The sequence below is a fragment of the Pantherophis guttatus genome, chromosome 3, assembly GCF_059756535.1.
Source record: "Pantherophis guttatus breed Tessera chromosome 3, ASM5975653v1, whole genome shotgun sequence".
NCBI lineage: Eukaryota > Metazoa > Chordata > Lepidosauria > Squamata > Colubridae > Pantherophis > Pantherophis guttatus.
The window spans coordinates 59,585,217-59,601,406 of record NC_142065.1 but is presented as its reverse complement, the minus strand read 5'-3'; the positions used below and the strand labels follow the sequence as shown (position 1 = coordinate 59,601,406).

General features: G+C 39.5%; 2 protein-coding genes across 4 annotated transcripts in view; both read right to left on the bottom strand.

Moving 5' to 3' along the window:
• The window catches only part of LOC117664175 (vitamin D3 hydroxylase-associated protein-like), a 38,153-nt gene extending 30,784 nt beyond the window's left edge, over positions 1 to 7,369 (bottom strand). Inside the window, exon 1 of one of the 3 annotated variants that reach the window (XM_034415005.3) lies at positions 7,252 to 7,369. The gene's annotated coding sequence lies outside the window, so the exon portion shown is untranslated. Of the gene's footprint in view, positions 1 to 3,162; positions 3,419 to 5,632; positions 5,715 to 7,251 lie in introns of those variants that run through there. The other 2 variants (XM_034415004.3, XM_034415006.3) reach the window with 2 other exon arrangements.
• Positions 7,370 to 8,645: 1,276 nt separating this feature from the next.
• LOC117664338 (vitamin D3 hydroxylase-associated protein-like) overlaps positions 8,646 to 16,190 on the bottom strand; it is a 38,044-nt gene continuing 30,499 nt past the window's right edge. The window contains exons 13-15 of the mRNA XM_060689901.2: positions 15,097 to 15,205; positions 12,248 to 12,393; positions 8,646 to 9,980 (exon numbers count right to left, since the gene is read on the bottom strand). Coding sequence (XP_060545884.2) covers positions 9,846 to 9,980; positions 12,248 to 12,393; positions 15,097 to 15,205 — 390 coding nt within the window. The 3' untranslated portion in view covers positions 8,646 to 9,845. The remainder of the gene's footprint in view (positions 9,981 to 12,247; positions 12,394 to 15,096; positions 15,206 to 16,190) is intronic.

Sequence of the window (16,190 nt, the reverse complement as noted above, 5' to 3'; positions counted from 1 at the left end):
GCACGCCCCCTTTACGGACCTCTTAGAAATGGGGTGAGGTCCATGGTAGACAGTTTAAGGTTGAATCTGTGGGGGTTAGAGAATGTAACAACGGACTCAGATAGAACATTCCAGGCATTGACCATTCTGTTGCTGAAGTTGTATTTTCTGCAATTGAGTTTGGAGCAGTTTACCTTGAGTTTGTACAACTATGTACAACTCTTCTTTCTAATGGTTTGTGTGAAAGAAAATTAAGGAATTAGAGTATTAGTAAATGTTTTATCCTGGAGCTCTTACACATAGCTGGAGAATAAATTGTAGTAGCAAATATTTTTCTAGGAGGAAGCAGTTTCTTTATTGTACTAAACTTTTAAAGTTAGATGCAAGAAGAAAAGGGCTCAACCATTAGAGCATGGAGAACGCTTTGTAGTTACATAGTGCAAAGCTGACTCACTTATATTTGTCTTTGGGTTTTTCTCTGTAATCAGTCAAATACTTATATGCATTTCCTTTTTATTGTTCAATTATAAATACAGCCTATTTTCTTTGTATCAGGGCCTTGCCCATGGGATTTGACTAAATATGTCCATGTGAGCTTGACCTGGCTATGCAAATTCATAGTAAAATGTTTGGAGACTAAATTATTCTTACGTTTTGCTTGCAAAGGCAAAATGAACCTAATCTTGAGAACAGAGAGAAAACTTTTAAGCTGAGATTTTTCTTCAATTGTAACAGGGATCCATCACTGCAAGCCTGATTGCAGCAAGAAAACTCAAATCTTTCATGGCTGTTATCATAAGAGAGAAACCAAGAGAGAGTTTTAACTAATCAACCTGTTATTGATGCATCTGCTTCCTTACTGTATTACAATCATAATTGCTTTTAGTTCATTTCCTCATTAGAGGTAGTCCTCACTAGATCTCACTTACTGACCGCAATTGGGACCAGAAACTTTGTTATTAAAAAAAATCAAATCAAATCAAATCAAACCTTTATTGTCAATGCACAACATGTGTACCAGTGATGGGGTTCAAAATTTGTTACTACTGGTTCTGTGGGTGTGGCTTGGTGGGTGTGGCATGGCTTGGTGGGTGTGGCTTGGTGGGCATGGCAGGGGAAGGATACTGTAAAATCTCCATTCCCACTCCACTCCAAGGGAAGGTTACTGCAAAATCCCTATTTCCTCCTGATCAGCTGGGACTCAGGAAGCACAGAATAGATGGGGCGGGGCCAGTCAGAGGTGGTATTTACTGGTTCTCCGAACTACTCAAAATTTCCGCTATTGGTTCTCCAGAACTGATCAGAACCTGCTGAAACCCACCTCTGATTGTGTACAATGAGATTGAATGAGCCTCCCTTGATGCAGCCCCCCTGAAACACAGATTACATCTCAATAACTCAAAATAAAAGAAAAGGAAATCCCTAAACCCAAATAAGTAATAACTAACACACATTCCCATATACATACAGTATATGGTTATAAAGTGAAAACTCACTTGACTGACAACTTAGGACATCAGTTCTGGTTGCAGTCATTAAGCAAATGACCCATGGTCATTAAGCACAAGATAACTTGAACATGACTTGCAATTACCTGCTGGATTCCCATTGACTTTTTTTGAGGAAAGTGAAGGTTGCAAATGGTGATCATATGACTATGGGATGCTGCAACCATTGTAAATGTGTGCCAGTTGCCAATGACCCGAATTGCTGTCACTGAGCACAGAAACACTGCAATGGCTACAACTTTGAGTACCGGTCATAAATCTCTTTTTAAAATGCCATGGTATCTTTGAACAAAGGTTGAACAAGTAGTCAACATGCAGGCACTAGTTGTGGCCTTCAAAATTTTCCTGATCTTTCCTAGTTTGGTCTGTAAAACACTATTCTATTTCCCAATCTTTAAACTGACAACATAATAAAGTTTTTTTTTTTTTTACAAAATCCTACTTATCTTTTTAGGATCAGAAAGAGGTTTACATAAGCATAATTGGAAAAAAAATCTCTTCTAATATACCGGTAATTGAGATGTCAGGCACAAATTTGATTTAAGAAAACAGTAAGCAGGCAAGTTTCTTTAAAATTGCAAATTTATCCTAACTCTAAAACACCAATCTCAATCTCTTTATACTTCAACTGATTTAATATCAGCCCTAATGTTAACTGACCCGAACTGGGTTTGTTTATATCCCTAGATTTGGCTACAAATGGTCTAATTCAAGCTCTTGTTTTTGCCTTTCTGATAGCCTTTATGTACACCTATTTAATATGCCAGGTTTATTTTGTACTACTCAAGGTAAGGATACAGAATGCTCCTGTCATGTTTCCCACAAGAACAATGCTATGGGGTTATAAGATGCTGTGCAGAATGTAAAACCAGCTTTCAAACAAGTCAAAAGAATTGTGATCTTTGCTACAGGTTTGAAGAACAGTATTCCTTTAAGTCAAGGAAGGATCTGCCAAATACTTGACAATTTATAGCCCCATTTTTTTTTCAAAGGTTCAAACAAATGTTATTATCTTAGCTTGAGAATACAGGAGGGAGACTGATCCCTTAGTACTGAAAACTGTTGCTAAGAATCCTCAGCTCTAAGGGTATGTAGCTTACCTAAAAATAAAATTTAAAAAAATCACTGAAGATTTCCCCAACTTTGGCAACTTTAAAATGTTTGACTTCAACTCCCAAACTGACAAACACTGGTTTAGTGTATTAAGTGTGTTAAATTAATTTGTAATGTAAAATAATCACAAACAGTTCTTAGAATAAATTATCCAAAACTCTTACAGCCAGCTACATTCTAAGAAGGAGGCCAAAGGAACTTGCTGTCAGTTCCAATACTAAGGGAGGCAAAGAGGGGGTGGAAAGCAAAAATGATGCTTTAAATTTTTTCAAAAATAAGTTTCTTAGATTTTCTACTAACATGGTTCTTCTGCAAACAATACAAGTTTTTCTTGTAGTCCTATATTCTAACACATATTTCAACACCGAATCATGGAGACCATATCAAAAACAAAAACAATACCTTTTTACACTAGATCACTTCCCCATCATCATATTCTCCAAGTATCAACTCTTTCCTTCTCTGGAGCTGCAAGGTTACTTTTCAAGATATTCTGTATCTAAACTGCTTATTTTCCCACGGTCCTAAATCACTCAGTGCATTGTAGTGAATTACCAATTACCTGGCGCCGCTGACTGTGCAAAGTGGTGCTCAATGATCCAAAAATGGACATTGTGCACCTGCGGGAATACGAGGAGAAGAAGGAGGAGGAGAAGGAGAAGGAGAAGAAGATTGTAGCAATTACCACACCTCTTAAGTTCAAAACTCATAATGTCCACATTTGTCCTTTGTTCAGGTTCCTCAATGCCATTGGGAGCTTTCTACTGGATTCCAACAGGTTTCAGAAGGTTTCAAGATCATTTCACCTTCTAGTGTTCAATCCTTCATTCTGTAATCCTTCTAGTTCTACCCTTTAGGATATCTGATCTTTGTCAAAAATAGATTGCACGTAAGAGAATATTAACACAGTCTGCCAGTTCAACCAACTCAAGGACAGGGTTTCAACAATAGCAGCCTCTCCTGCAACCCCTCAGTTCAGACAAAGAAACATTTGATCCTGTGAGGACCAGGCTGTATTTCTCAACTTTGGCAACTTTGAGTTGTTGGCTGGGGATTTCTGGAAGTTGAAGTCCACCCATCTTAAAGTTGCCAGGTTTAAGGAACTCTGCTCTGATGCCTTCTTCCTACCAAGCACTGATTCTTTGGATTGCCTGTTGTGCAAGACAACCAAGCTACCCTCAGTTGAGTTATCATTATCAGGAAGGCAATAAAAAAATCACTGCAGACAGTAACAAGGCAGGCGTTCAGCCTAGGAAATCAACACAGTCCAGGAATTATATTAGAAGACATTTTGTGTCCAAGACTGAGGAAGGCAGCAGAATTAGTTGTTGAGACTACATATTTCAGGCTGGAAAAGGCATGTTTGGCCTTTAGAGCACTTTTTGTATCTTTTCTAAAAATGTTTCCTTTCAAATGCATTTATTCCCTGTGTAAAATGGTGATCATCTAGCTCTTCAATATAGAATAACAGAGTTGGAAGGGACCTTGGAGGTCTTCTAGTCCAACCCCCTGCTTAGATAGGAAACCCTACACCACTTCAGACAAATGGTAATCCAACATCTTCTAAAAAACTTCCAGTGTTGGAGCATTCACAACTTCTGGAGGCAAGTTGTTCCACTGATTAATTGTTCTAACTGTCAGGAAATTTCTCCTTAGTTCTTCTCTCCTTGATTAGTTTTCACCCATTGCTTCTTGTTCTACCCTCAGGTGCTTTGGAGAATAGCTTGACTCCCTCTTCTTTGCGGCAACCCCTGAGATATTGGAACACTGCTATCATGTCTCCCCTAGTCCTTCTTTTCATTAAACTAGACATACCCAATTCCTGCAACCGTTCTTCATATGTTTTAGCCTCCAGTCCCCTAATCATCTTTGTTGCTCTTCTCTGCACTCTTTCTAGAGTCTTAACATCTTTTTTACATCGTAGCGACCAAAACTGAATGCAGTTCTGTTTTGTTGCACATTATGTTTCCACCATTTATACCCATTGTAGAATTAGGAATCCTTTTTATGTAAAACCAGTGCAAAGTCAGTGAACAGCATCTAACAATAGCTGGAGGCTGCTGATAGATTTTAAAATCTTTACCTTACTCAATAATAAGTATATCAATCATTCAGATCATTTGTAAAAATAAAAATAAAAAAATCTTCTCGTCAGGATGCCAAGGGAAAAAAGGGCATGAAAATTAGACTTTTCTTCTCTCCAACTCTCTTTATATGGATTATCTCTACTTTTTACTTTAGTGGTTATTCAGCTAGTAATCTGGTCTTTAAGATGCTCTTTGTTGTGATTGTAGAATGATAGTAGGGAATACAAGCACAGCATAAGCAAAATTCTCTGACACTTTATATCTTGTCTTGGAATGTCTAATTTTCTGTATTTATTTAAAATAGCCGCCCATCTTACATCAAACTTTGGGTGGCTTCCAACCAACAGTTAAAACAGTATCATTGTACAATTAATATAGACATATAACTATTAAAACCACAAATAGTAAAAACTTGGCACCCTAATTTTTTATTTAAATTAATATTTTATTGTGTTTGGGTTTGCACAATAATTATTCATACATTTCAGATTTCTTTTCATAACTTTTCATCCCTTTAGGATGTTTGGCTGTCCACTTTTCCTACAGCACAGGACTAGTCTCTCGGCTGTAAGAAGCATTCAGAAAATACATTAGCATTGCTATGGAACCTGCATTATAAAAGCTAACCAATCCTACTAAGCTTCTAAGCCTAGACAAATCTGACCAGGTTTAGCACCTGTTGAGGTCAACCTAAAATCAACAAAAAGTAATATATATATATATATATATCTGTGTTAATTCCCAACTATTTCAATCCTTGCCTTCTCAAAACCTCTAAATGCTACCCCAACTTTCAAAATGTAGTTCAGTCCTGTGGTAGAAGCTCACATGATGACAGCACCCACACATAACACAAGGAGGAACAAAAACCACACATTTCAGCTACCTTTTGTAAACCTTAACACTAGCAAGAGTCTTAGATATATCTTTCTTTTTTGAGGTTACCTTTCAGTAGAAGAGTTCAGCTAAGAAGAACAGAATGCATTGCATTTGCTGGCTAACGTAACTGTTGGGTGGAACCAATCAATTTTAATAATTCAACCACACCCAGTTCTCTAAAAGGAGCCTATTGAACCAAGCTTGATAAGATTATAACTACCAGTTATTCTGCTATCAGTATCTTGCTACATATAACAACACAGGTGCGTGCATGTGGGGGTGGTGGGAGTGGTAATCTTTGCAATACTGTGAATAGATCAGGGGTGGGTTCTAAAATGTTTTACTACTGGTTCTGTGGGCGTGGCTTATTTTGTGGGCGTGGCTTGGGTAATGTGACTGGGTGGGCATGGCCAACTTTTTTTTTTTTTTACTTTTAAAAGCATTATTTCTACAACCTTAAGAGGTTGCAGAAAAAAATGCTTTTAGAAGCCTCTGACGATCAGACAAGTCATCTGGGATTGCCAGAGGCTTTTAAAGGAATTTTTTTTTCCTACAACCTCTTCGGCTGAAGAGGTTGCAGAAAAATGTTTTCAGAAGCCTCTGAAGATCCCAGCTGAGCCGCACGATCATCAGAGGCTTTTTTTTTTAACTTTTAAAAGCATTTTTTTCAGCCGAAGAGGTTATAGAAAAAATGCTTTTAAAAGTTAAAAAAAAAAGCCTCTGATGTGGTGGGCGGGGTAAGCAAGCAGCGACCGGGCTGAGGACTGGTTCGGGGGTGTGGCCAGCCAATGTTATTACTGGTTCTCCGAACTACTAAAATCTTTTACTACCAGTTCTTGTGAACTGGTGTGAACCGGGAGCAACCCACCACTGGAATAGAGTAGGAAAGCAAGGGAACCATGCTTTATCCAGCCTGGGCAGAACTCAAAAGAATACTCAAAGAGAAATGTAAGGCTTAATTGGAACATGAGCTTTAGGGTTGAAGATAGTTCATTGATTTCACAGACTAGCAGCTGCAAATTATAATTTTAACTGTTAGCCAGCAGAAAATATAGTTGCCTGGAAGCTAGGAAAATCTGATAGTCTTATCAAACCATTGGGGGGAGGAGAGGAGAGGAGGAGTCATGCCAGACACGGTATCCTAGTGTTTCTCAACCTTGACATCTTTAAGATGTGTGGACATTGACTCCCAGAATTTCTCCGCCAGCAAGCTCTGAGAGACACTGTTGAGGTTGAGAAATACTGGGGTAGCCAATCAGAACTGAGGCTTCTACTAGAAGGACATGAAATGCTGGACACTGTCTACAGAACCCTAAAGAGCTTAAGGCAAGTCAAGTTGGAGGCCAGCAGTTTTGAATCAACGTTGGGGTGTGCATTTACAATGGGCTAGAAATGGGAGGAAGACTAGGTCATCTGTTCTGCTCTCAAGAAACAGGGAGTTGCCCGTACTGACAATGAGCCAAGCAGAGTGTGTGAATCTGTGCTAAGGCTAAAGTTGGGTTAAACATTTATGGGAAAGTCTTTTATAGATACCTGATTTGAGCACTTATCAGTGCTGCAGGCACGGGCGCCAAACCCATTTGTTTGTACCAAAAATCTGTTAAGGACAAGCATAAGGTGGTTCTTTTATTGTCCCCTGTCCCCTTTTGATTGCAAAAAGTAGGGAAGGATAATTACACACTTACTTTTTTTATGCTCCTTTTCTCCGTTTCTCTTTAGCTTGCTCAGACCAGCCTTTCTCTTGTGTGCATTAAGAAATCAACCAGGATCCTTAATTACCACTATCTAGTTGGGAAATGTGGCATTATTTCACAACATCAGAAAAATATTGGAGGTGGAGAAAAATATTTCTAGGCGTTGGTTTTCCCAATGTTAAGGCAGTGCTGGTGAAGGAATGCTGAAATGAAAATGAATCAGCATACTCCACAAAAGCTGATTGTCTCTCCTTTCAAAGGAACTGTGTTTAATTTTGAGCTTCCAAATGGCAGGGAGAGAAACATTTAAGAGAAACAAATCGGGCGGGTGGGGGGCAGCGGGACACTTCACACCATTTAGGCTTTTTAGTTTCAAAACCCTCAGAAGTAGTTTGGCAGTGATCCACATTTGCAATGTGTTATTGAAAAAGAGAAAAATTACAAGTCAGTGACTGGTGGTTCCATCTCCTGCAACAATAAGAATCTCCATTCAAGTGAAAGAAAGAAAAGGAAAAAGGAAAAGGAAGGACAAACGTGTGCGTTGCACCCAGCTGACCCCTTACCGAAGGACAGTAGGAAACTGATGAAATCTTGGCTACTGAGGAGGATCTGCCAAGCCACAAAACCATCATTCCCTTTAGAAGAACAGAAACTCAGAAGCCAAGTGGAAGCAGGAGCTCTGCAGAATTCCAGCCTCTAAAATGAACAACTGCACTCAGCTCTCCAACACTACTGGATGTTATTGCTCTCAGAGACATGCAGAGCTGCATTCAAACTAGCCAAGAATCCTTGAGAGAGTGTGATAAATTAGGACACTGATATGCATGACATCTAATTCTGAAGACTTTCGTGTGTATCATTACCCGAATCTTTGGAAAGGATGACTAACGCTCCTTTCTTCCTTTCTGTTTCCCTCTGGGTTTGTTTGTTTGTTGCCATCTTTGTTCTTTAGTCTTTGCAGTTGTGTGGTTTTTTTTGTCTTTAGCGCCGTTTCATGTTTTTCCAATTGTTTTTTGTCTTTAAATGTTTTAACATTTGGGAGTCAGGCAGCATGTAAATGTAATAAATTAGTACTCATTATTATTATATGCTTTAACTAAGTTAACAAAATGTCCAATAAACTTCCTCATATTCATACATTTCATAGTGACTCGCTAAAGAGCAAAAAATATGGTCTGCGTATTCCATGATCATCATAAAGCCAAATTGCATTTCCCAAAATGTGTCTATTGTCACCTCTGATCCTCTTTCAATCACAATCCAGGGACACTTAAACGAACCCCCTATAATTTTTGCTTTCAGTCTTACTATCAGTATTAGAGAACAATAATGGCACTCTTCCGATTGTCAGGCATGTGTGTGTCTTTATACACACATTAAACAAGTTGTGGCATATACATTTATTAAATAAATTAAACAAGTTGAACAGCCATAAAGGATTAGAGTTAGCAAACTACTACTATATTTAAGCATATACAGAGTTACCCTTGCAATCTTACCTTTAAAAAAAACCCATTTTCACAGCATTTATGATTTGCTTTTCACCATATTTTTCTTGAATACTAATTCTAGTACTATTTGTTTCAATTCCATTCTTTGACACACCACTATTTTCCAAATGCTCCTTCAAGCATTTTTAATTCCACTTATTTTTCTGTAGTCCACTTCACCCACTTCCAAAGTAATATTTTAATTCCAGCTTGGTTTGAGAATCAATCTGCATTTCTCTATCTACCACTGTAATTTTAACCATGCCTCATTCTCTTTGACTTATATTTTTTGGAACTGTATTTTCTCTATATGCACATGAATCTATCTTTTATATTCATTTTAATATCATTATATTCTTTTTTCCATCCTTCTACAACCTTTTTTTTATTTCACCACTTCACCAAATATCCTTTTCCAAGCTTCCTTTAGTATACGTCCATAAATGTTTGTGACATCCTGTATTATAATTCTTTTTACCATGATTCAGGCAACTTCCAGATGATCTTTCCTTCTGTGTACTTTCCATTCATTCTTTTGGAAGATTAATCTATCTTGCAATGTTTTTTTTCATATAGAACTAACACATTCATTTCAATTTTGCAAATAATTTTTGGGATTCAAAGGACTGGGTGGTATCAGTTACCACAGTGACATCCTAGATCACTGGACTGATTTTAAATTGTCCCAGATTCATCTGTTCAGGTTTACCGAACAGGTTTTTATTGCACAATCAAATTATCTCAATCACAGAATTTTACAGTACAGAATTTGCTGACACCAGCATTTCCCATTTACAGCTTTCTCAAAAGTGCCAATAGTTGATGAAGGAGTGACAGAATAATTGTATCATACCTTTGAAGTGATAGCATAATTCAAAGGGGTCTGTCTGAAAGATCTTGTTGTCCATATGCTTTTATTTAGCCCTAATTACAAAACATTACCAAAAATTCTCTACTTTCTAAACCATATCTTCTAATCTCTCTATATCTTATCTTGCTGAACATTGGTGAAAATATAACTGAGCTAACCCTGCATAAATCAATATAAAGTTTATTTAGAAAGGTCAACGTTCCTTGCAGCCTTCTTTCTGACAGTCATATTTTTCTCTTTCCCCATCTCTCACGGGAAACTCTCTCCACTTCTTTCATGAACCGAAGACACAATTCTTCTTGCCATGGCAAGGCCACGCACTGTACTGCTACGGGGAGTCCCACAGCATCTTTCACAGCCTATAGGAGAAACACAAACAGTAAGACTTTACTCAAAGTATTCATCAGTCTTCTTGACTGCAAATCAGTCCTTGAATTCAATGTGACTTGAAATTTAGCAGAAAGTAAGCAGAAGTACCTTCTTTTGTCTAATGGGAGTCACTGATCCAACACCCATCCATAACCACTGCAGAAGTGGGTTTCAGCAGGTTCTGACCAGTTCTGGAGAACCAGTAGCAGAAATTTTGAGTAGTTCGGAGAACTGGTAGTAAAAATTCTGACTGGGCCTGTCCCCATCTATTCTCTGCCTCCCAAGTCCCAGCTGATCTGGAGGAAATGGGGATTTTGCAGTAACCTTCCCTTGGAGTGGGGTGGGAATGGAGATTTTACAGTATCCTTCCCCTGCCACGCCCACCATGCCACACCCATCAAGCCATGTCACACCCACCAAGCCATGCCCACAGAACTGGTAGTAAAAAAAAATTTGAAACCCACCACTAAACCATTGGCACCCACCACTGAACCATGAATGCATGCTTACAAGGGCTAGACTATTAGGGATTTTGAGGTGTACAACATAGGGCTGCCCATAAAATATAGATCCCAATGCTAAAGAATTCTTTAACCTAGATATTGCAGCAAGATCAAGACTATATAGCCAGCTACTAGTCACTCTTGGCTGACCATAAAAAAGGCAGAATTAGTATCTATAGTATCTACCACCAGAAACTCTTAGAAAGTAACAACAACAACAGCAACAACAACAAACTAGGCAATGGAAGTGGCTGACTGATTATTGCTGCCAAGAATGAATGGATCGATGGATTGATTCAGGGGTGAAATCCAGCAGGTTCTGACAGGTTCTGGAGAACCAGTAGCGGAAATTTTGAGCAGTTCAGAGAACCGGTAGCGGAAATTTTGAGTAGTTTGGAGAACCGGCAAATACCACCTCTGGCTGGCCCCAGAGTGGGGTGGGAATGGAGATTTTGCAATATCCTTCCCCTGCCATGCCCACCAAGTCACACCCACCAAGCCACACCACGTCCACCAAGCAGGGCCGGATTTAGATGAAAAGAGGCCCTAGGCTATTCCACTTATGAGGCCCTTTCACCTATAGTGAAAGTGTAATTTTAATTTTGCTAACAATTTGAATGTAGGCCCCTCTTGATCTTGAGGCCCCCTCTTGATCTTGAGGCCCTAGGCTGAAGCCTAGTTAGCCTATAGGAAAATCCGGCCCTGCCACCAAGCCACGCCCACAGAACCGGTAGTAAAAAAATTTGAATTTCACCACTGGATTGATTGATGCATCTTTGTTGCAATCATCAATCAGAAAAATAGAAGAAAAAAATGTGAATATGGAAACAATTATTCTTTTAAATAAAGTTTAGCAACCTTTACATAATTACATCATTTGAATCTGATAATAAAGTTGTACAGGCCTGAGCTAGAGGTATACCATAAAGGCATAACTTCTCCTCCAATGAGCATTTTCCATAGCAAAAAGGGCTCAAATGCAAATACAGTCTGACAATATTACTGCCAACAATATTGTCATGTCAATGAAGTCACCAGAATTCCCAGCCTATTCAAAGCTATATTTTTGGCAGATTCACATCTTATAGGATCATGCTAAGTTATAGCTCAAAGTCCCTTAAAGGAGATAAAAGTCCTTTATAACTCAGTAGGACCTATTTCAATTAAATAGACTCATGCTCAAATCAGAAAAAAATATTCTTAAAGTACAGTTTTCTTTAGTAATAACAGGGATCCAACTCAACCTCAATGCAGCCAATGAACGAAGTGGGTCTATGACAATTCACCACAATTCGCCAACCTGCCATGGCCAACTCGCCATGGCCAACTTGCTGTGGGACTACTCGCTGCAAGATAAGTGTTACACTAATATCAAAAAAAAGATAGAATAGAATCTTGAAAGAAAGGATGGAAAAGGAGATCGAGAATGAAGTGCATGACAAAAATTTAAATATTTTTATTTATTTTAAATAATTGAATTGCTAAATTGTCGCATGGCAAGTTGTCCCATGGCGAGTTGGCTGCAGGGAGTTGGTCATGGTGAGTCGGCCCATTCTGGAACGAAGCAACTTTGAATTTTTGTCAAGATACTGTTCCTCAAATTTCTCCAAAGGAAACCCGTCACCAAATTTCACCAGTTTCAGGGGAGCAGCCACGAAGGATCCATTCTGCTAAAGTTTTGTACCACAAAGGGAAGATTTCGGCAATACCTTGACTCCCATATATGGCAATTGCATTTCTTGCTGTTAACTAACCTCCTTCATTCTCGTATCCCAGAAGTCTCCATAGAGCCCTTTGTAATTCTTCAGTGCCTCTTCATCTGCTTGTGTAACTGTTGTGACTGGTACAACTCCAGCAGGAAAATTCAAGACATTATATAGATGGGTATAAGTAGTAGCCACTAGAAAAGATGCCATATACAAGTTATTTATTTCTCAACAGGATCAGGCCATTGTGTTGTGATTGTAACATATTAATAGCGTAACAGTACAATCCATTCTGCAGCCCACAGATGCTACTCAGTTCCATCCTCCACAAGCCATATGGGGTGGATGCCAACAGCGCCAACATAATATGCTGGCAGTGATGCATTTGCCCGAGGAGTGGGAGGCTTTGGCTTTTATGAGAAAACCAGCAAATAAAATATGTTGAATATGTGTTCAAGAGTTGCCAGCATCATTTGTAGCTTGTTCTGAACGAGGGAGGATGAAAACATAACGTTTTCAGAACCATTTTCTTTCTTATCAGAGTTGAGATCCACAACTGCTATATAACTACACGAATACAGTAACAAAGAGAGCTATGTTTCAGGGTAATAGCTTTCTGGTGAGCAAATTGGAGCAATTTACAAGTGTGGGAAAAGATCTGGTGCTTGCGGAGAAAATTTTTTTTTGAGGAATAAGGAAATGAGCCTGAAATGTCAGGGCTGCCAGATCAGTGGTGGGATTCTGCCGGTTCTAGGTGGTTCGGCCGAATCGTTTGTTAAATTGCTGGCTTGCCCCGCCCCTTGCCCCGCCCCTCCACACCACTATTTATTGCCAATAAATAGTGGTGGGCAAGGGGTCAGCGAGCCAGCAATTTAACAAACGGTTCGGTGTTTTTTTGTAATTTTATTGGCCTCACAGCTTCCGCGGGGCTTCAAGGGGCCGCCCTACAGCTGATCAGTGTTAAAAGAAAACAAATGAGTAGACCGATGCCTGCAAAAATAAATGGGTAGACCCACTGGTGGGATTCTACTTCGGTAGAACCGGTTGTTAAGTAGTTAAGCTGGTGGTTGCCAAAGTGGGCGGTATCATGCCTTGCGGGGGGTGGTAAGAGGCAAGGGGGGCGGCAGGGGGGCACTAGAGGCAAAAGGGGGTTACAGGGGGGGCTAAGTGGCAAGGAGGGTGGCCCACACCCTTTGGCCTGTGCCTCGCAGCAGTTACCTCCTTGCAAGCAAACAGCAAGAAAAAACAGCCCCTTTCAGCTTCAGCATAGGTTAATTAGCACAAGTTGATTAGATCGGCCTCCCGACTCTCAGCTGATTTGCTCTCAACTGTTTTGCACAGGGCTCTGTTGCTAACTGCAAAGAGTACTGGAGCAGTTTTTTTTTCCCCTAGCTATGCTGGAAAAACTAATTTGATTTGTAAGAAATTGGATTGCATGGAAATAATTGGAATATTCATGTTCATATTGATTAATATACAAAAAAGATAGTTATACAACTAATTGATTTATATTAAAATGTTGAATTTGTATTAAACAACTGTAATATTACATAATTAACCAATGTGAGGATGGATATAAAAATAGATGACAATGGGAAGGGGTATAATATAGAATAGAAGGGAAAAATTGAATTTGATTAAGATTAGAGATGAGGATGAAGGGTAATATTGGTTCTTTAAAAAAATAGATGAGGAATAAATATGGCAAAAAGGAAATATAGAAATTGTAAATTTAATTGAAATGACTAAACACTGTTTAAATTTGTGAACCGGCCAAGTACTCTGTTCAAAGAAAATACATTGTATGTTTGTATGTGTGTTTCTAATTATTGCTATTTTTTCATATTTGTTCTCTTTTATTCTTTAAAATTTAACAATTCATTCTTTATCTTAATATCTTTATATTTGTTTAGGGTTGGCTTTCTTTCCTTTCATCCTTTTTATTGTACAGCAATCTTTCTCCTCAAACCTACCACTTCTCTCTTTTCTTTCCTTCTTACTTTCTCTTCCCCCCCTCTTCTTCTCCTCCCTACTTCCTCTTCCTTTCTCCTTCTCCTCCTCTCTTCCTCCCTCTCTTACCCTCACTCCTATTCTAATTTCCCTTCCCTTCCTTCCTCCCTTCTCTTCCTTCCCTCTCTCTCCTTCCTTCTTCCCTCTCTATTGCTGTATCCTTTTGTGCATATGGACTACTCAGAGGGCTGAAAAAGTTATTTTTGACCAGTCCTCGCACTTTTGACCAGTCCTCGAACTTATGACTGTCCTCACATTTTACGTTTTGCGCCCTATCTTGTCACCGTGGTGAAGACAAGTAGTGGTGAAATGGTTGTTAAGAATACCGTAACGGGCATAAATGTGAGGATGGTCATAAGTGCGAGACCGGTCATAAGTGCGAGGACCAGTCAGAAATGACTTTTTTCAGCCCTCTGAGTAGTCCCTATGCACATACCCACACCCACCCAGTCACATGACCAGCTAACCACGCCCACCCAGTCACATGACCAGCTAGCCACGCCCACCCAGTCACATGACCACAAGCCACACTCCCAACTAAGCCATGCCCACAGAACCGGTTATTAAAAAAATTGAATCCCACCACTGTGCCAGATGCTTGACTTGCATTATTTTATCATATAACTCTAAGAACAGTTTCAAACTGTTTTGAATTTGATTTGACTGAAATTCGGTTTACTGGCATCTGGGGCCTCATCTGACAGTGCCCTCCTCCCAATCAATTCAGGAGCTGGAGTGATCAAAAGAATGATGTCAGAGTTCAAAAAGAAGGGGCAGTCCACCTTGCAGGGATGTTTTTTTTCATACCCCTAGTATCTAACCCTTCTTAGGACAGGCAAAAGAACAAGGTACATAGAGAAAGTGAAAATGGAAGTATGGTTTGATACCAAATAGTTTGCCAGCATATCCTAGATTAAAGGCTGGGCCCAAGGCAGGACAAAGCACGACATCCAGCTTCAACTTTCTCCATTCTGCAATGAATTCATCACGGTAAGCCTGGAAAGAAAGAAAATAAAACGGGTGGTGTATAAGAGCATAATGCTAGTAGCAGCAAAAAGTGATCAAGGTGTTCAATTTCAGCCTCCTTTATCCCATCTAGCTCCTATAGCTTCTAGGCCAATGTTTCTCAACCTTGGTAATTTGAAGATGAGTGGACTTCAACTCCCAGAATTCCCCAGCCAGCTATGCTATGCTGGCTGGGGAATTCTGGGAGTTGAAGTCCATTCATCTTCAAGTTGCCAAGGTTGAGAAACACTGTTCTAGGCACTAGATCAAGACTTCCATGGAAATGCCAGAAAAATGCATGTGATGCATCCGGCCCGTGGGTCGTAAGTTTGACACCCCTGATGTAGGTATTAAATAATAGGGGCAGCTACTCATAACTTGGGCACAAATAAATAGTTGCTGGATCAATCTCTTTTGTCAGACTTCGATGCTATCGCAAAATAAATGAATTTCCAAACTGCCAATCTTTAAGGAAATCTTCTCTTTATTCGAGTATAGCAACCGGATCATGACTCGTGCGGACAAGACTGACCTTTTGCCCCGCAATCCCTCCCTTTCCGATCCCCAATTCTCTGCTTCTCATTGGCTATCTTCCAAGTCATTCTCCTGACTTCTTGTCTCGTCATTTCACAGGAATGTCCCCCCCCCTTCATTTCCACGGAGACCGAGCTTCAAAGGGATTTAGCAGGCAAAAGTCCAGGGCTTATCTTCCTTTCTATGTCAGCGGTGAGACGCTGACATCTTTTTCCTTCCTACAATTGACTGGAAATGTCCACTCAGGAAAAAGAACCCCTGCAAAATAATACTTCTAATTCCAAACTTCACAGGCAGTTCAGAAGGGTTACCATGGTTGATGATCTTGAAATCTGTCAGGTGTTGATTGTCCCTAGGAGTACAGTCATTTCAATACCCATCTACCAACACAACTGAGGCAGTTTCCTCCTATGGCCAACAACTAATGGAAAGGAAATCAGAT